At 40.8% G+C, this 23,584-nt stretch overlaps 1 protein-coding gene across 2 annotated transcripts; it reads left to right on the forward strand.

The window, feature by feature from the left end:
* Positions 1–327: 327 nt before the first annotated feature.
* MYL1 (myosin light chain 1) lies at positions 328–23,584 on the forward strand. 2 transcript variants are annotated; one of them, XM_075000629.1, is made up of 7 exons: positions 328–581; positions 14,100–14,127; positions 17,387–17,530; positions 20,209–20,382; positions 21,624–21,701; positions 22,341–22,393; positions 23,257–23,584. In XM_075000629.1, the coding sequence occupies exons 1-6, from the start codon at positions 444–446 to the stop codon at positions 22,367–22,369; spliced, it is 591 nt and encodes a 196-aa protein (XP_074856730.1). In that variant the 5' UTR covers positions 328–443; the 3' UTR covers positions 22,370–22,393; positions 23,257–23,584. The 2 variants fall into 2 exon arrangements, with proteins under 2 accessions (XP_074856730.1, XP_074856731.1); XM_075000630.1 differs by lacking the exons at positions 328–581; positions 14,100–14,127 and adding exons at positions 12,901–13,028; positions 13,812–13,836.

Genomic DNA, 23,584 nt, shown 5'->3' on the forward strand with positions numbered 1-23,584 from the left:
AGGGGAGATTTATGACTTCAGCAGAACGGAAATTCTACCAAGAAAGAGATCAAGTCAATCGGTATTTGAATATCAACCAGAGATTTGGAACTGGCTTTGTCATATTTCTCTCTCCTTTTCATGTATTGAAAAAAAATGCAGGGGAGGCTTTTATAAAAAGGCCACTGCAGTCCCCTGATCTGACGTAGCCCTGACCCTTTATATTCCATTTATAGTGTGAGTGAGAATGACATTCCCCCTTACTAGCAAACTGTCCAATCCAACTGCATGTGTCAAGATTGTATTAGGCACTAAGTGAAATATATATATGACCTTTTAGTGTTTTACACATTGCATCCTCCTCCAAGGCTCTGGGCTGTAGATCATCTTGACCATTGCTCCTTACCCAGGAATCACTTTTAGGGGTTTTTTGGGGTCCTTTACTTTTTAAACAAACAAACAAAATGGCACCAAAGAAGGATGTTAAGAAAGCTGCACCAGCATCAGCACCAGCACCAGCACCAGCACCAGCTCCTGCCCCAGCACCTGCCCCAGAACCAGCTAAACCCAAAGAACCAGCAATTGATCTCAAGAGCATTAAGGTAAATGGGTGAACTTGTGTGGTCACTGAAAGAGCCCACAAAACATATACAAGCTGGAAAATTGACCAGATCACGATTGAAACCAGCTGTAAATATTTGTATTTGTTTCTGGGTTTTGGGCAGCAATGAAATGAATGAGTAACCTGAATGGATTTCCTGATTTCCCTGAGCTTTTTATTTATCGCTGGAAATCTCCAAGGCATGGCACACCTTTTAATGCAAAAGCAAAGTCTGGCAAGGTCAAAAAATGTGACCCAAACCCAGTGGCCAGTATAGCTTTTATCTGATCAATGTCAGCCTGGCCCTGAGTCATTTTCTGTTCATTGGAGTATCATGCAAGGAATTTTTAAAGGAAAAAAAGATACACATAAAAATTAGATGCATTAAAAAAATGAATTGGTGAAACAAGAACGTCCTCTCCTTCCTTCTCTCCACTTCTAAGTGACTAATTACTTTACAACTTTCACTCTGGACTCCTTTTCAAATTTTTGGAAGCATCTGTTGACTCTTTAGTTCTGGGCACATTTATTTGACAGCTTCTTTGCTTATCCTCCATAAAATACAACTATGGCAATCCTGTCAATTTCCTTTTAGCTTTATGACTAGAAACAGGGATGCCCTAGTAAATGAGATAATGAGGTGGAAAACCTTTAAGCAAAATGTTTCAGTGACTATACTTCTCATCTCTGTGCTTTTGTTCATAATTTGCTAGTTGCTGCAAAGTGAAACTAACAAGCAGGAAAAGTGTTTTAGGGGTTTTTCTTAGGTTGCACATTAATCTGAATTCATGTTTTCTTTGGCTTTTGCATGTTATGTTGAATGCTGTTGATTTTTTTATTTGATGCTTGGAAGAGAACTGTCTGCAAGGAGGAATTCTGTGACTGGAAAAAGGGAGATGGAGATGAGGAAAGAGATAGTTACATCAACCTATATGTCTGAGCAACATTATAAATAGTCATTCTCCACCTACCTGGGAAGCTTCTGATTAGATTACCAATTTGGGAAACTCTACATAAGAAGTCCTGCCTAATATGGAGAACTGAAGGGTAGAGAGGCAGAAACAATTCCGAGAACCTTTCTCATTTTAACCATAAGACCTCTTAATGGACTCTGTTTAGGATAACTCAACATATAAAGCTTGGTGTTTCACTGACACTATGCTATTCAGACACTTTCAATATTGTGATCTGTTTATTGAAATCACTTAAGTTTTCCTTAACTTTCACAGTCAGGACCTGAAGTATTACGTTAATATTTCACTTAAAACAACACCAACTGAAGTTACATAGAGATAAAATAACATAAATCTCAATTCTTCCCATATGCCTCACAATGTTGAGTCTGAGCTGACCAACAAAACGCACACTGAAAGCCCTTTTTATATACTCAAAATGATCATAACTGAGGTTAAGTATGAAGCCCCACCATCTCTGGCAATAGTCTCTAAAGCTAGATTAACCCTTTCACTTTACAAAACATCCAGTCATGGGCTGGATTTCCTACTAAATTATTTAAGTTGGTTTGATGGCTGCGTGTGTCCCCTTCATTAGGAGAAAAGAGAATTTTCAACTCTGGTGATCCCAGCTGAGCTATCTTTGCATAAATGGACAGTATTATCTTACCGAAGCTGTTCTGTCAGGCATACATTCTGCATGATCCTGTTCCTTGCTCATAGAACAGTGTATCAACATTGAAGATAAACAGTTATTAGTAACAAACCAATGGCTCGGGATTTTGTCTGAAATGGTAACAAAATCCAGCTCACTTGAACCCAGCACAGCTCTATGTTAGAATAAAAGAATTCTATCTTTACTCCTTGATTAAAAAAAGAGATCCTTCACCTTTTTAAAATAAAAAGACTACAAAGGCAGTATGTCTGAAGGAGGAAGGTATTATTATTCCCATTTTACAAATGGGGAAATTGAGTCAAAGATGTTTGGTGACTCTTGTAAAGCCACAGAATGAATATGTGACAGAAATAGGAATGGATCTAATGCCTTTCTATGCCCCAGTTCTGTGTTCTGACCATTAGACTCCACTCCTACAATTGTTTTCCTTTTTTTTCTTCCCTTCCATCTAAGTACATAATACTCTTATCACCAATGTACTTCCCAGTCGTTAGTGTATTTAACTTCTCAACATCCACAGAAATATTCCTGCATAACTGAGGCACAGGGAGCTTGTCTTGTCTGGAGTGACAAGAAGGCTGTGGCAGAGACAGGAATTAAAAATAAACCTTTTGAGTCAGCCTAGCATCTTAATCACAAGAACATACTGCCTCCTTCTAGTTTAACAGGGGAAATGTCAGGAGAAGTGTGGCACCCTGGTCATTCAAGCTGCTGAGCCAAAAGAATACTTCTGTGATTACAAATGTTTGCCCAGACTCTTAACAAGAGCTCCTACTTTATTGTAAAACTAAGTCCCAAATCAGAAGATGCACCTTGGAAACAGAAGGTGGCAGGTATTTATTGCTTTAAAATGCATCAGAACAGTAAGTACTATTTTAAAATGACTTGGAGTGAGATTTTCAACATCTCAGTCCTGACTTTTAGGCACCTTATCTGAGACCTCTTAAAGTGGCCTGGCTTTCAGAACGTGCAGACCACCCATCTTACAAAACACAAGCCCCTTTAAAATGTTCCAAACAGGAGACCTAAAAATTAATGTACCCCAAAATCCCTTTTGAAAACCTTGATACACATTTCACCCCATTCCTTAACCTCAGCATTATTTTCATCTTACTATAACTCAGTTAAAGGCAAATATGTTGCCGCTTGTCTGAGCTTTCTGGGCTATTGTCAAATTTACTGCTTTCTAGCACCACCTGTCGTCTAAAAACTAGATTAGCACTAATGCTGGTTGTAGATAGGAATAATCATCAATCTATTCTTTGAACTCTGGCCCATTCTCATACTTTGCTCCAGCTCAGATGTATGGCTACATCTACACGTGCACACTACATCGAAATAGCTTATTTCGATGTAGCGACATCGAAATAAGATATTTCGATGAATAACATCTACACGTCCTCCAGGGCTGGCAACGTCGACGTTCAACTTCGACGCTGGGCAGCACCACATCAAAATAGGCGCTGCGAGGGAACGTCTACACACCAAAGTAGCACACATCGAAATTAGAGTTCCAGGAACAGCTGCAGACAGGGTCACAGGGTGGACTCAACAGCAAGCTGCTCCCTTAAAGGGCCCCTCCCAGACACAGTTGCACTAAACAACACAAGATCCACAGAGCCGACAACTGGTTGCAGACCCTGTGCATGCAGCATGGATCCCCAGCTGCCACAGCAGCAGCCAGAAGCCCTGGGCTAAGGGCTGCTGCACACGGTGACCATAGAGCCCCGCAGGGGCTGGAGAGAGAGCGTCTCTCAACCCCTCAGCTGATGGCCACCATGGCGGACCCCGCTATTTCGATGTTGCGGGACGCGGATCGGCTACACGTGCCCTACTTCGACATTCAACTTCGAAGTAGGGTGCTATTCCCATCCCCTCATGGGGTTAGCGACTTCGACGTCTCACCGCCTAACGTCGATTTCAACTTCGAAATAGCGCCCAACACGTGTAGCCGTGACAGGCGCTATTTCGAAGTTGGCGCCGCTACTTCGAAGTAGTGTGCACGTGTAGACGCGGCCTATGAGTCCTTATTTGTCCCCATGCAGAGAATAACAAATAATCAGAAGTCCAGTTTCCTGAAGCCTTTCTGTGATTGGTTTTTATTCTAGTTATTTTGTTACTATTGCACTTATGATTTTATTAGCAGGTGTGCAGGCTGATGCGGCAAACATGAGTGTTTTAGCAAAGGAAGAGATGTAGAGTGTTATATGTATATGAGATTTACAGTTGTATACACAAAAGGAACTGGGTAATGATTAAGGAAAGGAGTGCCAAGTGTTGTCCATTCAACAAGAATACCAGTAACATTGCAGTCACGAATGTGATGACAGATATTCAATATTCAATTACTGCAATAGAAGTTAGGAACCTAAACATTTATGTGGCTCTGGGCCTGAGTTAGTAGAGATAGTTTAGTGTTCTCTTGCTCTCTCTTTCAAGAGGCGAATTTATGCATCAAAACAAATACAACCAGCCAGATATTTGTGTCATTTATGGGCTCGTAAATAGGAAGAGGAGGCTTCAGTTACATTTGGATACTTTCTTTCCTAACCATTCCAATAAAAACAAAGGCTTGAATCATAGTTTAAGATGTGCAGCATAATACAGGTTGAACCTCCCAAGTCTGGCATCCTTGGGATCTGACCAGTGCCAAACCCGAGAATTTGCCAGCCGACAAGAGGTCAGTTTTGTCTAGCAGCATTACCTACACTTCCACTGCTTACTGAGTTCTTAGAAGACATTTATGGGTAAATTGTAGCTAAATAACAGCACAGAACACTGTTTGGTACCTGTAAACCTCCTCTTATCTAGTGGATCAAACTTGGCCATGCCCTTGACAAGCAGACATGGGACTAACTAAAATCATGCCAGACCATGGATGTTGCTGAACCAGAGAGTGCCAAACTAGACAGGTTCAACTTGTTTTACGTTTGCTTATGTGCATGCTCTTTGACGTGGTATTACACGCATTGCAGTACTGATACTGAATAAGTTACTTGAAAAGCATCTTGTACTATCTAAATTGCAACAGGTGCTGGATAAAATCAAACTTCTCTTTTGTACATTATTGCACTGCAAAAAAAAAGAAAAAAAGCGTGTACATATTGTAGCTAGTCCTCAAGGAAGTGAAAAATTCTGACAGCCACCCTTTCCAATCCAACACACATTTTGCTCCTCTTTGCAGGCCGGGGCGGGGGGGAGGGGAATGCTATTTGTGCATCCTCATCTTCACCAGCCTTAGGCTATGTCTACACTACCCCAGAAGATTGATCCATGAGATAAGAGGAGTAGGGGAGGTCAAAGGGAGAAACTCTCCCTTCACTTTCTTCAGTGAGGACAGCCAGGTAACTCAACTGCAGATACGTAGATTCTAGCTATGCAATTGCTGTAGCTAGAACTGCATATCTGCGATCGACTTAACTTTCGCTAATGTAGACATAGCCTTAGTGTTCTGACTTAATTATAATGATAAATTCCCCTCCCAGTGTTCCAGCAAATGAGCATAGTTCCTAACTTTGATATTTGCATATCCAAATGCTGAGACCATGGCCTTGTAATCATTTAAATTTGTGCAAAGCCAGGGTAAAATGCTGCTCTTCTCTGCTTGTATCATATCCTGTATAAAGTTCAAGACTACAGGGGAGTCTTGAGGTCTCCAATGTCTGAACGGAAAAAATCAGGCTCTGTGGCTACTTGTAGCCCTATATACACCAGTTTTGGAAACATGGGCCCCCACCCATGACATTATCACCCCAGCCTGGTGAAAAATTATTAAACTGATCATCTGCATCTTTATAAATGGCATCTTAGGCAATTGGTGATGCATGATGCATGAGAACCCCCATTGCATGGATGTGAACTGTAGGCTTTTTTTTTATACGTGACTCTTAAAATGGTATAAAATGCTTCCCACATTTTCTTTAATTCTTGTTGCATTCACTACTCAAGCAGGTCGTCTCTGAACGGACATTGCCAGGGGTGTAACAAGAGAGGTAAACTGCTAAATGCATTGACAGAAAGCATCTAGGCAAGAAAACTTTGGTACACCAGCTATTGAGTGGTTAATGAGATCGCAAATGCAATACAGTGAGTGATAGTATGTTGCAGAATCACTGCCTCTGGTGATTCAGATTAAGGAATTGGGATATTAATAATGGCTCAGGATTTCCTTTGCACCTGGTAGATTCTGGACCCTTTACCCAGGTCCTCAGCTAAGGCCAGATCCAATGTTCATGGAAGTCTATAAAAAAACTGCCATTGACTCAGTTGTGTACTAGATCAGGCTACAATTGCCTAGTGCTGTTTCCTGGGGTGGAGGATGTTCAAAGGGTGACTAAACCACTCCTGTGCTGGCTGTGGGGAGTCGCCTGATATAAGTCTTAGCAAGGGGATGCTGCAGAATATAGGAACCACTGGCAGATAGGAATGATTCAGCCGTGCACTTTCCCATGCCGAAACAGCAGGTTATAACTGCTTTACACCCACTTAAAATTCTCTATGACAGCTTTAAGTCTGGTTTGTACTAATGCAGAGTATGATCTAGACATCAAAATTAAATACATTCTGAAATCATGTCATGTGAAAAACAAAGGTCACTGCCAGGGTCCCCTGTAAGATCACCATTCAGGTGGGCAGCTAGGAGAGATTCAAGTGGCACCTACCCAATTAGCAGAGCACCCCCAGCTACCTACAGTGGGCAGCATGCATTTCTATTGGTGATACATATCTGCACAGACTTTGGTGCACATAAAATTTATTCCACCCATGGGTGGAAAAAATCAGCAGGAACACTGGTCACTGCTGATGATGGTTTTGAAGAGTACTTAGTTTTGCAAAACAAAAGTTTAGCTGATAATGCTCTTCGGGGGGAGGGGAGTTGACCCCAGATTTTTCATAATTTCCTTTGTGCAAGGAATCTCTCATAAGCGAAACCTGGCTTTGCTTGTAGCAAATCTCTCATTCCCGTATTTGCTAATCTGAAAAGCAGTTTGAAAATATCTTGGGCCATGATGCACAATTTGCATACTTCAGTGGTGTTTAAAACAAGAGATTAGTATCAACTGTGAAGTTCAGAAGGCAATTGCCAATTTTTTTTTCTTTTTTGTCAGGAATAATGGAAATTAAGGCAAATTACACAAAAGGCTAAATTGTCCAAACCAAAACGGCCCTTTTTGTCTGATAATAGCCATTAAAGCAAACAAATAAATAAATAAAAGCAATAGTTTCAAATAACTGCACTCTCTGGAATATTATAGTAATACCCTTTGGCTGCATCTACACTATGTTCCCCCTTCGAAAGAGGAATGCAAATAAGTGAGATTGGCTATGCAAATGAGACACAGATTTACATATCTAGTGCCCCATTTGCATATTCTCACGTGACCTTGTTTCCAAAAAAGACTGCTTTCAAAACAAAAACAGACATGTAGACAGGGTTGCTTCAAAAACAAACCATTTTCGAAAGAACCCTTCTTCCTGAAACAAAATAGGAAGAAGAGTTCTTTCGAAAATGGGGTTTGTTTTCAAAGGACTCCTGTCTACATGGCTGTTTTTGTTTCGAAAGCAGTCTCTGTCAGAAGCAAGACTGCTTGGGAATGTGCAAATGAGGCACAAGATATGTAAATCCATGCCTCATTTGCATTCCAGTTTTGAAATGGGAATGTAGTATACACACAGCCTTTGTCATCAATCAATAGCAGCTCAAAGAATGAGAAGAGCTCACATAAGTAACCTTCCGTCAATTAACTTACTTATTTCTGTATTACTGATAGGCTAAATATCTGCAAGGAGATATGAAATAGCCACAGTTAGAAAAAGTTTCCCTTAACATCCCTAATGTTGTATTTGGATCTTACACTAATTACCAAATAGCAACTTTCAACTCTCCATCTTATTATAGAGAACAGCTGTGTGGAGAATGTTTCTAGTCACATTAAGAAGACAAATTTTTAAAGATTTTCCCATCCCAAATAGAAGCAAAAAACAAAAATCCCAAAAGTTTTCACCAACAGAAAATCTTGGAGAAAAGACTTTTGCATCAAATTGGACTTTTCAAAAAATATTAGAATCAGAAAGAAATTTTGAACAATAAAGTTGTAATTTTTCATTTTGAAAATGTCAGAGCAAATTATTTCAGCTATGTTTTCAACATTTTTACAAGTCAAGAAATATGTCAAAAATGAACCTTTCTAAATTTTATTTGCAACATGTCAACATTTTCTGACACAAAAACTTTTGTCAATGAATTCCCAACCTGCTCACGTCACACAGTACTTTAATATCAAGCAGAAGTAACTCAAGTAGTGTTAATATACTAACATGACCACTGGGAGGCATATTAAAACAACTAATCTGTTTGAGACATATCAACAGCACTGAATTTCCTACTCACATCCTCTAGATTTTCATGCAGTGCCAAATGCAATTAGAAAAGGGACACTTTTACAATTAGCCCAAATGAATGTGACTTCCCTCTGGAAAGCTAATGGAATCTGTAAAACGATACCATGAACACTGCAGCTGTACCACATTTCACTTGCAGACACTTTTGGACTGCAAATGAATTAATCAGTTAGCTTCATCAAAAAGTTGTTCCATAACTGCCAAGTATTATAATATGCAGTGCTGTCGTAGCTGTATCGTTATTGTAATATACTTCTGCCTTTGCATTCAAAGACTTTAAAAAAAATTCATCTGTACTCGTCCATTAAATTTAAGGATGTGTCTGACCTTTTGTGTTTATCGAGGCAATCCCAATGATATAATCAGATGCATTAATTTTTATTTCCTTCTTTTATTGTACTACTAGGGACTTATTATAAAACCAGAACCTTTGTTTCTCGGGCATTGATCTGCTCCTGAAAAACAACAAGAAGTACTGTGGCACCTAATGGCCTAACAGATCATTTGAAGCATAAGCTTTCATGGGCAAAGACCCACTTTGTCAGCTGCATGACTAGGGGCGTTTCAGAGGAAGGTATAAATAGGGAGTCTCAGTCAAGGGAAGGGCCAGAGTTGACAAGGTCTGCCCCAATGCTTATTCCCCAAATAAAAGACAGGTGAGTAAATCCATAGGGCTTAATTCTTCTATCCCTTGATTTCAGTGAGGATGCCATTGAAGTCAACAGTGTTATATCAGTTTGATATCAGGGAAAGTGTAAGAAGAATCAGATCCCTGCTCTTTAGGGAGGCTCCTGTTACTTCAGGAAGGTGTGCAACCCCCTGTGTATCAAACAATTAGGTGCAGTAGAGAGGATAGCATTTCCAGTTATACTAGTGAGCATCAAAACTTCACTGGTGATCTGTTATTATGCTGCCGGGCATTAGCAGATTACCAGCTGAGGTGCTCTGAAAATTTCCTCTGGTATATGATATTGAACAACTACTATTCTGAGGGCTTTAGGACTTCCCCTAAGACATCCTGTAGGCCACTGCCATACACACAGCATTTTGAACTATAAAAATGGACTGTCTATCAAGTCCTGTTCCAGGATGAGAGTGCTGGACAAGGGAGTTTCAACCAGTAGTCAATTCTGTAAGGTGCCAGCTTTATGCCTCCACTGATCTGATGGCAGAATTAATGGTTACATGCACATCCATCCACTCTCCACATCTCCCCACTTTTAGAAGCAGAATGCATTGAAAATAAAGTACACACAAAACTGTATGTCCAAAATAGTTTAGTTTCCATTAAAAATATTTTTGGATGAAGTTTGTAAGCCAGCCATAGATGAGGTCAGAAACTGGAATAACATTTTCATTAATATTTTCACAGAAAAAAACACTCTGTGTTTTCTATGGTAAAAAAACTTTTCAGTGGAACATTTTCCGTCCCATCATCTCTGAAACCCTCATCCACATTAACCAATCAGAATCTACAGCCAAGCTCTGCTCACAGCTTTCTCACTTCTTGTGCCACAGCCCTAGTCGGTGTGCCTCTGTGTAGCTTCACCTCACAGACCCACCAGAGTTTACAACAGCTGGAGAATCCGACGACATCAGAAAACTGGACTGTGCTAAACCAGAGTATCATCCCAGTGTACAAGGGCAACCCACCCTGCCAAAATTGAGCTTCACAGAGCTGATTGGCTGTGGGAGGATCATAAAGTTGTGTTCCCCACAATCCAAACACTGTCTATATCCCCTCCACCACCATCATTTATATAAAATAAATGATTTACCATAATAATTCATAATAACTGAAGAGGTGTGTAACACTTCTCATGTTCAGGAAACTTTAGACACAATCCTGATCACTAATGTAATTAATTAGTTCTGTGGTGAAAAAAGGCTAATACCTTTTACCACAGTTTACAGATGGAGAAACAGAGGCAGAGAAAGCTCCATGAATCTGCTCAGCTGGATAGTTCCCAGGCTAGAAATAGCAAGCAGCCCTGTGGCACTTTAGAGGCTAACAAATTTACTAGGGCATAAGTTTGCATGGGTAAAACCTACTTCCTCAGAGGAATGGAGTGATTAGAGGGAGAGTCAGGATTTTAACTGAGCTCATCAGGCCCCATTTCTCCAATAATTTACCCACGGGCCCTCTCGTGAGATGAAGGGAGAGATTCAGAGCCAGATTTTTTCTGGGTCTTTTTTAAGATGCTCATACATTGAGTCTGGAGGAGTCTTTCCTCTGGTACCCAGAGGCAATCTTGAGGGTGACTAGGCCTGAACCACATACCAATTCTTACCAACACACACTTCGGACTGCTCCAATGGCTATCCTGCCATAAGGTCCTCTCCACCCTGGAACATGAGATGGGGGCTCACCCCTCCCACACCACTAGTAGGCTCTCTACCAGTTTCCAAAATCTGATACAGACCCCCATCCGATCACTGGGAAAGCTGTATTAATGCTCCCTGCAGTACATCAAAACCTTCCTGAAGTTCCCTCACTCCCGTCAGCTGCAGACCCTGTCCCCATAAGGGAACTATACTGCTTGCTTTCTGGGGCTCCCCTTGGACAGATGGAGGGATTTCTGCTTCCACTCAATGCTGGGGGCTCCAACCAGTTACTGGTCCTATGGGCAAGTGGGAACTCACCTGGTTGGCTTTTCCCCCTCTTCTTTTCTTTCCTCCCACTCCCAAGCATCCGTTGTATTCAGAAAATGAAGACATTAGTGGATCCTTTGGCCTAATGTCCACCTTCATCTAGTTTTGAAATATTTTAGAGGTTTAGGGTCACACAGCCCCTTAGGTCGTATCTACACTACAGCAATCTTTCAAAAGATGATCTTCTGGAAGATCTTCTTTTGAAAGAGCACATCCACACACAAAAAAGCAGATTGAAAGATCAGTCTGGTCTTTCGATAGAGCGTCTACACAGCCCCTGCTCTTTTGAAAGAATGTGCCAGGGGTCAAAAAATCCAGCGCCAGGAGGACTGCTCTTTCATAAAAAGGGCCCTTGGAGCATCTACACGTGCTTTATTTCAAAAGTAGCTTTCAAAAGGGGAAGCTTTTCCTGATCTGGGAGCGGAAGAGGGCTTCCAGAAGAAGAAACGCATTCTTTCAATTTCAGATCGAAAGAGCACATTTTGTGTGTGGACACTCCAAGTGTTCTTTCAGAAAAGAGCCTGATTTTCCAAAAAACATTGCTAGTGCAGACGCGGCCTTAATGTTTGTCTCATGCCCAAAATATACCAATGAGCCAGAGAAAAGTGAACCATCCATTGTGCTCATTCCTTTCACATTAATGGATTGAGGCAACATACTCTATATGTCCATCACGCCCTGCTACGGCTTCACTCTGCTATGTGTAAAGAAGAAGTTAGATAGAGCAGCAATTCTTAATCAGGGTCCCTGGCCCGTGAGCACATTTCTGGGGGTCTTCCAAACAGGGCCAGCATTAGATGCCCAGGACAGAAGCTGAAACCCCATTACTTGGGCTTGAAACCTGAGGCCCTGAGCCCTGCCACCTAGGCCTGAAGCCAGAGCACGAGCCATTTAGCTTCATAAGGGCCCCATACAATTTGCCCATTTGCTATCCCCTAACACTGTCCCTGGCTTCTATACTCAGAAAACCAGTGATTGGCGCACAGGTGGGCCATGGCGTACTGGGAGAGCCTCCAAGAGAAAAAGGTTGAGAACTCTAAAGTAGCATACAGGCCTATATAGGAGCACAAATCTGAGAAATCTTTAGCTTCTTAAAAATGGATTACTATTGTCATGCAAACTATTCACTTCAGTTACAACCTCAGCAAAAGAGAGTCTCCCATCAGTTTGATAGTTCTTCCATTAAAAATGTTCATCGAGATACTGGGCTCAGCAGACCAAGTCACACCTTATAGGGAAGAAAGGATGGATCAGCTATTCATTCAGCTTCCTGGGGCAGGTGGTAATCCAGAACCTGTACATGAAAAATGTAAAAGTTGCTAGATGGACAAACAGAGAGCTCCTCCCTCTTAACGGCTGACTTTATAGCCTATGAAACAAATAGGAGCACTTCAGAAAAGGAAACCCCAAGTAGGTCAACGAGGAATATTCTTTCTTTACTTTGCGGTTCTAGAAAGTGCTGACAAGATTCAAACCACTCTGAATCTTGTTACTCCCTGTCCCTTTCTGGCCACCTAAAAATAGCCCCACTAAAATGTCTGTCAAGTAATGGATCTATCCCGTTGCCCTAAGAAAGCTAAAGAACTCTACGAGGGGAGTGGCTGCTTCATTCTGACACCGGAGCTGGCTCTGAGGTCACTGCCTTCACATAAATAAGAAGAAGAAAAGTGAGGGATGAAGGACCACTCTCTCAGGGACTCAAGAAGCTCTCAGCCAATTCTTCCAGCCCATCTGCTCCTCTTCTTTTCCAACCATCTCCATCATGGTGGGTTCAAAGGAAAGATTATTCTTCATAGCAAGTCAATAATTTTATCTAGCTTCTAGTTTGGGTTAGTCCTAAAGGGCAAAGAAGGGCAAAAAAATCATTGTTATTTGAGGTAGGAAGCCAAGCAAGTAGGCACTGCTAAAAGATTTTATTTTGGTCTAGGGGTTGGGAGGAAGCAGTGAAACTTAATGGATTCTGGTAGGCTATCCAATTAGTCTCGTCTCTTAGAGATACCACTGTATTTCCTTTAACTTTAAACTGAACAGATACTATTGCAGTTATCTATGGGGTTTTTTTTGTTTTTTTTTGCACAGGACCAATATAATAAATTGTTACTTTAGGGACAAAGCACTGATAAACAACTAATTTGAAAACAAGGACAATTTAATGTATACATTTATTTATTGTTCTAATGTTGAGCTGCTGGTTAAGCAATGATAATTCAAATGATCTTAATACCGTTTGTCTGTAGTAAAATGATAAATGGCCTGGAAATACATTAACAACTTCTGTGTTAAGAGACACTTGATTCATTGCGTAAGCTGCAGCCCTAGTCTTGTCCTAGACATACATTTCAACAGATTCTTTAAAAAGTCGTATGATACTTTGGGAAAAAAAGAAAAAGCAGACGCTTGATAATATGACTTGTCGAGGCCTAGTTATATTCTGCAAGCCAGGGATGCTAGATCTCTCAGTTACCTTGTGCTATGTTTTATCTTCTGTCAATGCATTTTCAACAGTACTAGTTCTCTTTTCTCTCTCTTTTTTCCCTCTCAACTGCAGTCCTTCAGTGCTGACGAGGTTGCTGGTAAGTGGAACAGGAATTTAACTGTCATAGTACTGGAGTAATGGACCACCAAATACTAGATGTTCCCTAGTCTAACCAGAACTTTCTCCATCACTAGCCCTGTTGGTATCTGAGCTATTCCTGAGAATTGGACACACAAGCTCCTTTTTTTCTTGTGCCCCTTTTAAAGATGACTCGTGGAGGTAGTTGGATGCTTTAAAATCCAACAGGTCCCTCCCCCACCTTTTTAAAGCTATTTTTTGTGATTGATTTCTTTCCAACAGATCGAGTTCTCCCAGGAGCAGCAGGATGGTAAGTCACTAGATAGCCAATAATATCTCTGCACATGCGTTCTGATAAAAGACATGGCTAGAAAGTTTAACCCTAAGAAAGAAAAGAGGCCAGATCTTAGGGCGGTATAATTCAATATAGCACCATTGATGGCACAGGAGTCATGCTGACCTATACCAGTTAAAATTCTGACCCTACTTTTCCAAGTCACTTACATTCTGCCTAATCTGCCAGTTACATGAGCATATGAGGACCTCTAATATTGTCCCCTGTACTTGGTGCATCATCTTCAAAGTGTGTCAGATGGATGCTACAAAGTAGCTTTTAATCATAAGAAACTAGGCTGACATCGGGAAGGGGGAAAGAGAAGCTGAAAAATTACCTTACCTGCAGTTACACTGGATTGTTATTTACATTCATTGAAGATTTAAAACTCTGTGAAATTCCTGCTTGTCACACTTGGATGGAAGATGATAAAGGACAGAAGAGAGCTATATTGCTGTAAATACACTTATGAAGCATGGAAATAGCAAATTATTCATGCACATTGGTGCATACTATGGATGTATTTATTTCTTATGTTTACTGCTGAAATTCCTGCATCTATATGAATAGCTAGGAAAGTACAGGATTATTTAGTTAAACCTGCAGTCTTCCTAAACAGGTCTGACTCAAATCTCCCCTTTGAAGAGCCTAAATCTGTTCCAGGAATGTTTTTAAATATCTTAAAAGGCACATTTTGGTTACGTTGCATAATATAATGTAGATTACAAACACCAAAAACCCAGTAGAAAATAAATTTGATCATGGATCTTGAATAGCTCCTGTTTTGAGGAGAGGTACAAAGGACCTAGAAATCAAAAGTGACAGAAAGGGAAAAGTCATCAGAGTTTTCACTTGAAGACAGAGCTAAATCTCAAGTCTCAGTCTGAACTTCCTGGGTCTGAGTCTGCTCTTGACAAAACCAGAGTTAATTGAGAGTGTAACTATTGAATTCAACTGAGTTACACCGCTGAGAGAGCAGAACTAGGTCCCCTGGTTCCAAACACTCCAGATCATTTAGTGGGTTGATTTAGATTCATCCCTAATTCCAACTAGGGAACTTTCACAAAGGGGTTGGGAAGGGTTATGGAAAAATTGAGTTAACTAGAATGTTTGTGTATAACAAAGCAGCAGCTTTTCCAGCCTCTATCCTGCTATTTCATAGTAGCCAGCTGTTGCAAAGCTGTGATGATAGAGCGGAGTACTGAAGCAATTAAAGGCCACTTGGGAAACAAGAACTCACTTGGAATACATTAACCCTACCCATTGCAACTATTCAAGCATGTTACAAAATCAGCAGCTGAGCATAACACTGTTTGGGGCCAGATTTTGGATCCGCTTACATCAGTATAAATCAGGATTGGCTGCATAGAATTCAATGGGGAACCACTGGTGGAGAAAAGTGTCAGTGAGAAAATATAATTCACTGAACCTGGAAGATGCATCAATGAATGCTAAACCCTTTTTCAGAATTTAAAAGAAATCAAGAGAGGAACAAAATTCAGCTTTGGAGCACTCTGTATGTTCTTGTGAATGGCAAAAAAAAAAATAGTTATATTTTAAACTTAGCTCTGGGTAAACATCTTTAACATGTAAGATGAAGGGCCAGATCACCTGGTATAAACTGCTCAAGTTCCATTGACTTTCAACTCTTGGAAACAGCCAATGCAAAGTCTATTGATAGCGAGATGCTGTTTTGTGTAATTCCAAATTGTACAGCCTGCAGTAAAAGGGAAGTAAGGGGAGAAGGCTAGTTAGCAGCAACGAGTCAGAAGTCTCAATACATCAGATAGTAAGAGGATTAATTTCGGGCGTGTTAGATTACAGTGTAGTGGAACCACATGCTGCATCAGCAATTTTACTGGGTGGCAATGACTCCCCTAGACAGACCGTATGTGGAGCCAGCACCAAAATACAACAGCTTCATGTGTCCCTGAGAAAGATGAATGAAGACATCGTTTGGCATATTGACCTAAGTGTGTCCCCAGGCAGAAAGAACAGCCACCTATATTCTGTACAAATCAATGCCTTCCTCTGAAATGCATTTTCAAAATGAATAAGCAGCTGAATGAAAGTGCACAATTAGTCCACATTTCTCTTAACACACAGGCTGGTCAAATTTTTGGCTGTTAAATTACAGTTGATCTATAGCATAGACAATGCTGTTCTTGACAACACAAAGATGTGGATCTTTTGCTAACCTCTTTATAACAATGCTACTAAGTACAAAATAAAGATTATTAAACAGGGCATAGCTGTTGAAGACCATGAATGCTGTGAACATGATTTTTCACATTAATTTTTAATGGAAGAAGTGTCGGTGTTCCAATGTCTCAACTGGCAATTGGAAAATAAATGGATAACTGCCATATTGGAACAGATTTGATTCAATCAGAATGTACTGGCATGATGAACTATACAAGCACTGCCTAAGAAAGAAAGAAACAGATCCCATGGGTATCTGCTATGGTTGGGAAGGACCCACCCAGGATGGGTGTGATAGAATGTGAAATGACAGATGTGGATAGACACATGGCAATACCACTTGGTGAAAGAAGGCCAGGGTAAATTTCATTCAGGTCAAGTTTCACGTTAACAGCCCTATGGCTGAACCACAGCCTGCATGCTTCAAAGCCAGGCAGAGCTCTTGTACTGCAAGGAGCTTTTGCACACCATTTTCATTCCTTGGGGAAATAAAATCAAATAGAGTATTCAGGAGCTTTTTACCTTCTACTAATGGGCTGTCTTTAGAAACTTGTTCTTGAATGGAGACATTTTGAGCAAGCTGATCTTCTTTGGATCAGTGTTCCCTCTAAGCTGAGCTCTTGGGTGGCTGCCCGGGAGAGATTCAGGTGCAGCCCAGCTGATGAGCAGAGCCCCCAGAGCCCATAGGATGTGTTTCTATAGGGGGTACACAGCTGCACATGCTTTGGTGCACATAACGAAATTTATTCCACCCACGGATGGGAAAAAATTAGAGGGAGCACTGCTTGGCACTTGTTACCTCTTGCAATCAATTACAAAGCTACAATTGTCTATTAGGTTAAAAACAGTGATACTAAAGTGTCATAGGATGTGAAGTTTTGCTTGAGACCATCGGCCAAAGTCTATGCAGCCTAAGTCCATTGATTTCAGTGGCATTAGATTCGCAGAGAATCTGGCCCCATGTCTTGGTCAATACTGACTAGCTAATACTGAGCTGCCTATCTCATCTCACCCTCTCATTTTCTCCCTGCAGACTACAAGGAAGCTTTCCTCCTCTTTGACAGGACAGGTGAAAGCAAGATTACTTTAAGCCAGGTTGGTGACATCATCCGTGCTCTGGGACAGAACCCTACAAATGCTGAGATCAAGAAGATCCTAGGCAACCCCAGCAATGAAGGTAACTACCCTCCTGTCCATAGGCACATAATGAGAAAATGCCATCCCCGTTCAGTTAGAGAATGGCACTGATCACAGTGGGTGGGGGTGGTAGCTGTCATTCTTGTAGATGGATATGAAAATCTCTTCACCAAAAAAAACCGAATTTTTCCTCGATCTGTTGAGGAGGAAGATGGGGAGTAGATTTAGAAAGGAGCCTGGAGTCAGTGTTCTTATTTAAGCTTGGAGGAGAATTCATTTTTGATCATTTGGGTGCCAGGTTATAGCAGGTTTAACCCACTGGTGAGAATGTGTCCCAGTCCCCCACCGCCACCCTGTCCCTTCCAGTAACATAGCTTTACCTCAGGCTGTAACAGCTCATGCTTTTAGCTTTGGTGGTTCCCCAGTTCAAAGCCTGGTGTGTCAGTCAAGGTGGAGGCCCTCACACAGACACATGGTTAGATCCCCACCGTAACTGCTGACTTAGGTGGTCACTTACATCAACTCTGGAGCTGGCCTGAAGAGTTTAACATGGAAATGGTGAGTCTTACATTAACCAGCACTCAGAGAAAAGGCACATTTTTTTCATGAGACATTTCTGTTTGCGTTGTTCACCTCACAAAGATAAAGGCAACAGTGAATATGAAAGGTTGCCTCCATTTATTAACAGCCTGGCTTTAGATATCACTTAGGTCACACTGTAGATCAGGGTGCTTTTAAATTACTCTAGCATTAAAAGATAGTTACTTACAGTGAAGTGTGTAGAACAGTTTCCATAACGTTGCATTCAAATGCTCGGAATTCTCAGATCGACAGCCATCCATCATGTTTTATCTGCACTCACATGTTTTAAAGTTTGGACAAAAATCCCTGTATTGTGCTACTTACTTATTTAAACCCTTGTACTCCAGATGGCACATAGGTCATCTACAAGTCTCCACCACTTCACTCTGTGTTGGGATAGAACTTCTAGCTGACTCCAGGTGTACCGCAGTTGTCCTTCAGTCTCAGGAGATCTTTTCCACATTGTCTGAGGTCTTCCTCTTTTGCATGTTCCTTGCGGGTTCCATTGGAGAGCTTGACGGACTAGGCTGGATGATAGTTTTCTGAGAGTGTGGCCTAGCCATCCCCACTTTCTTCTCTTGATTTCAGTGTCCAGTGGTTCTGGTCCCACTCTGTTCCAAAGCTCCTCATTTGTGAGAAAGTCTTGCCATTTGATGTGAAGGGTATACCTCAGACCTCTCAGGCAGCTATGCTTTAGTTGAAAATAATTTGATGTTTGCCTCACTGAGGATTAGTACCTTTGCTTAAAAAATGCGGCTTAATTTGCTGATTTAAATTGATGTATTGAGCATAAATGTAAGTAGATGTGCTCTATAGGTGCACATTTATAAGACTTATTTTAATTAACAAGTTCTGGTAGCAAAACCAACAGAATCTGTAATATAGACAAACTGAACTCTTCCAGACTGAGAAAAAGAAAACAAATCTTGTCTCTGATCCTGAAGAGACTTAAATATGTGAGTAACTTGAAATTAACAGGACTAGTCCTAATTATAAAGTTCGACATATGCTGGTGTCTTTGCAGAACTGGGTCCTCTTACATTAAATACAAAGTGAGTAGGCATATTGTCATACGAAGGTTAAGCTTACTCCACATACACAAATTTGGACTCATTGCAAATGTAATAATGATTGAGTCTTGTATTTAATGCCAGTTTTCATTTTATACTATAATATGCACACAGGATTTTCAAAGTGAGGAAAAGGGGAAACTCATCTTGAAGGAACATCCTTAACTTGTGGAATTTCCTGAGACCCCAATCTTGCATTAAACTCTGTGCTGACAACTACACCCCACTGTAGGAAAAGAGAATATGCCAGAGTAGAGCAGTTTGCAAGACTGAAGCCTAAATGGTTAGGGCTGCATCATTTGAAAATTGTTACAGTTACTGCCTTCTCCTCTATCGATTTTAATTCCTATTTGGCCCCTGACTATATAAATAATTTTTATATTTGCAGCCCAAGGTCAGTGTGCTATACATTGAGATGACCAACCCCATCAACCCAACTGAAAGCACCAATCTGTTTTGCAAACATGAGTGGTGCTGTGGCCATGTGTGCATATTCAGAAAATGAGGCTATTCTGTGCTGTGCCCCTAAGGCAGTCGGAATAGAACTCCCAGGCCTAGGCAGCGTGAGGACCTAAAGTAGCTTTAAGCCACCTTTGCGCCCTTCCAGACTTGGGGTGCTCTGGGGACTGGGGAGGCATCTGGAATAACTCTTGGCTCCCAGGCAAGTTACAGCTGCCCTATGAGTTGCAGCCCTGCTCAGAACCTCCACCGAACTACCTGGCAGCCTTGCTCCCAAGAACATTCTTTGTGCGCAGGCCAGAACTCCCCCCAGGCTAGAAACCTTCCATTCCAAATGAGCAATAGTTTTAAAGAAGTGAAAAGAAGGGCAGAGAAGTGGTTTCAGCAAACACCAGACTGTAACTTTAACCTCCATGATAGTGACCGACAGAGTCTATAGGGCAGTAGGTCATTAAAGGCATGGGGAAAAAACAGGATTAGAGCAGACAGAGTGAATTATGAGAAGGAGGGATGCTTGAGATGAAAGGACCTTTTATACTTAAAAATTCAGGAGAATTGTACATGTCTTTATCTTTGGTAGTGTTAGAACTAAAAACTTCCTTTGCAGAGATGAATGCCAAGAAAATTACATTTGAAGAATTCCTGCCCATGATGCAGGCAGCTGCCAACAACAAGGACCAGGGCACCTTTGAAGACTTTGTTGAAGGTCTTCGTGTCTTTGACAAGGAGGGCAATGGCACAGTCATGGGTGCTGAACTTCGTCACGTACTGGCTACACTGGGTAAGATATTTTCATTTTAGTGAAGGACTCCAAAAAGCTAGCATTGTTTATGGGCACAAGATGGAAAGGGAAGAGGTGTTACAATCAGTGCTGAGCCATGCAAAGAACTACAAAACTAGCTTAGCAAGTACTCTAACTGGTAGCATAAAAAGACAGAAGATGAACAACCCAAGTTAGAATCTAAGGCAAAAATACTTTTACTGTTTCTAGGTTCAGTGTAAGGTGGTGCCTACACTGCATATTTTTTTTTACAAATTTTTTTTGACATCACGAGGTTGAAATAAGCAAAGTTGAAAAATCATATTCTCACAACCCCAGCATTGCAAAATGGAGCATTCTCATTTACAGCCACAGTTCCTAGCCATAGCACTGCAAAAGAGGGGGAAGAGGGTCGACAAAATTCATTCAACAGAGCTGGAGTTATTATTTCAAGGGAGGAAGCCCTCTTATCTCAGCTTTTCATGCATGGCACTGTGAATACTCCATGTTTTTTGGGAGGGGAGTTTGTTTGTTTTTTGAGAAAGAGGGTGTTTTCCAACAAAAAATAAAAAAGAACAACCACGTAGATTTCAGAGCCTGAAGTTATTTGGCCATTAGCAGAAGATTTGTTCCAAGGCTTTCACATTATGTTGAACAGTGTGTACATTCTTTTTGGAAGACCTTACAAGGAAAAGTAAACCATAACCAAAAGAAACTTTTGTTTTTTTCAAAGCTAGAAGGAATTCATGATAAGCAAGCAAGAGCAAAGAGGCTGGCATATATAACTCCAGAGGCACTGAGACCACCTACTAGGGAGACTAAAGTCTCTGCTCTACAGCAGGGGCTGAAAGCAAGCTGGCCTTCAGCTTATGTGATAGAGCAGGGTTTCCCAAACTTTGTATAGTTGGGACCCGGTTTTTTTCACTACTTTTTTTTTGTGGCCCAAAAATATAAACGTATATTAAAAAAATGAAAAATGAATAAATTTTCACTGTTTATTATTTATTCACAATAATAATAGTACATCACGATAATTTGTATATCGTCTAAGGGTGAGTATTTTTTTCCAAGGGCCAGTACTGGACCATAGACCACACTTTGGGAAATGCTGTGAGAGCAGGGGGCTGTAGCCCCTAAAGTCACAGGTTCATTCCTTTCTGCAGACAATTTGAGTCCATCAGTGTTACACACAGATGCTAACTTAACATGATTTCTGAAAGTTTTGGAATGTGGAAATAAATCCAATTCTGTCTGTGCTTTAGGGGAGAAAATGAAAGAGGAAGAAGTTGAAGAATTGCTGAAAGGACAAGAAGACTCTAATGGCTGCATCAACTATGAGGGTAGGTGTTAGTCAATAACCTCAGCATGTTCTTCCATTGTACATGTGGTGCCTATTACAGAAAGTTTCATAACTGATTGTTGTGAATGGAGCAATACTTTAGGCCAATTGCCAGTGAGTGAGCCAATGAGTCTTCTAGATATATCATTTAGATGAGACTACAACGAAAAGGGTTACACCAAAAGACAGCTCGTTAGAAGTGATTGTCACATGGTTGCACTCAAGATCCTCAGCAAGAAATCAAGATATGAAAATAGAGGGCTAAAACTCAGCCACTGTGTACATTGCTTCTGTTGTTCCAAGACTAAACTTGGTCCAGAATCTTTAATGTACCTACCTTGGAAGATTTCTGACTAAGAACAGTTAACCCAAAGCCAATACTTAGAGACAACTCTTGACTGGGCACTCATTCAGCTATGGCATGGTGCAGTGGGAGTGGAGTTTGACTTGGCACAACACTGAAGACTAAAATAGCTGTTTTACAATGTCAGTGGCTCAGTCTGATCAGAACTACATTTTATCTTATAAGTGAAAGAGAATTAGAGCCTTGAGTTCCTCGAAAGTGTTTAATCTGTGAAATACCTTTAAAATAACACCCCTCAGCCCACTAACTCTCTATGAAATGTTTATTATTCCACAGCATTTGTAAAACACATCATGTCTATTTAAATGGATTTCACAAAATGTAATACGGTACGTGCCTCTGATTTGCCTTCTCTTCCTTGGGGTCTTTGCTTAGTGGCTTCCATTTGCATGCAACCACCAATAATGGATAGGGGTTCCTAAGTGATGACTACCAGTCTCCTGCTATATAAATTAAGGGAGGGAGTGTTGCTCAGTGGCAAGAGAAAGGAGTCTGAATTCCCTGGCTCCTGTCTCATTTCTACAACTAGCATGTGGTAAGACCATAGGCAAGTCCCATACTTCCAGCTTCAGTTCCCCAATCTGTGAAATGATTAAATATCTAATTTACCAGTCACCATGGAAGTGCTGAGGCTTAAGTAGTGGCCTGTATATTCCCTGTGACCTATAAGAGGTTCATCTTTAAAAACAGCTACTTGACACTGACTATATCTACGAAGAGGAGTAGCCATGTTAGTCTGAAACTTCACAAATAACAAGCAGTCCTGTTGCACCTTAGAAACTAAAAACATTTATGAGGTCGTGAGCTTTCATGAGTAAAACCCACCTCTTCAGATGAAAGTATCCTATGAATATTTTCCAATTCTTTTTAAGACTCTAACACCTGTTCTTTCAAGAAATTTGTAGATTAACAGGAAAGAGAAGGGATAGAACTTTAAATACCTATATGAACTACACATAGCTCCAGAAACTAAATGAAATAGTTATTGAAAACAACTTTTCTAATGGTTATATCATAATTGGAGAGAAATATCCCCAGCTAGTATGTGAATCTTCCACATTATCACAAATAAAAAACTCTCTGAGAGCTAAAGCTAAGCATTTTATTTGAACTAAGCATGTAGGTTTGTAAGTTTTGCTTCTAGAGGAGAAGAGATGTCATGGAATGTAACTCTCCCTTCTCTCCTTGCCAGAACAAGTTTAGACTTCGAAGACCAGAATGCACTTGAAATTTGCCTCTTCTTCCATCCAATTCTTCTTCCATCCAACACCATCGATATGGAAACCACGCAGGACTTCACTATAAACTTCCCACCACAGCAATTTTTTTTTTTTTATTTTCAATCAGTAGGTATCTCCCTCTCAGTCATCATACCTATGCTTCACAAGTTGAACGTGTGAGGCAAACTGGATGGAATAAATTGTACAGTTATGAAGCCCAATTATTTCTCGTTCCATGTTGTTTGCCGTGAAGCAATGTATCCCCTTGAAAAATGTGAAAATAAATCCCTGTGGTCAGTC

Source organism: Carettochelys insculpta, chromosome 8 (genome assembly GCF_033958435.1).
Source record: "Carettochelys insculpta isolate YL-2023 chromosome 8, ASM3395843v1, whole genome shotgun sequence".
Classification (NCBI taxonomy): domain Eukaryota; kingdom Metazoa; phylum Chordata; order Testudines; family Carettochelyidae; genus Carettochelys; species Carettochelys insculpta.

What these genes read in the sequence shown, in the direction of transcription:
- MYL1 (XM_075000629.1), top strand. Translation starts at nt 444, where the DNA reads ATGGCACCAAAGAAGGATGTTAAGAAAGCTGCACCAGCATCAGCACCA. An exon ending in TTGATCTCAAGAGCATTAAG is followed by an intron (nt 582 to 14,099) that starts GTAAATGGGTGA and finishes TCTTTCCAACAG; the next exon opens with ATCGAGTTCTCCCAGGAGCA. An exon ending in TCACGTACTGGCTACACTGG is followed by an intron (nt 20,383 to 21,623) that starts GTAAGATATTTT and finishes TCTGTGCTTTAG; the next exon opens with GGGAGAAAATGAAAGAGGAA.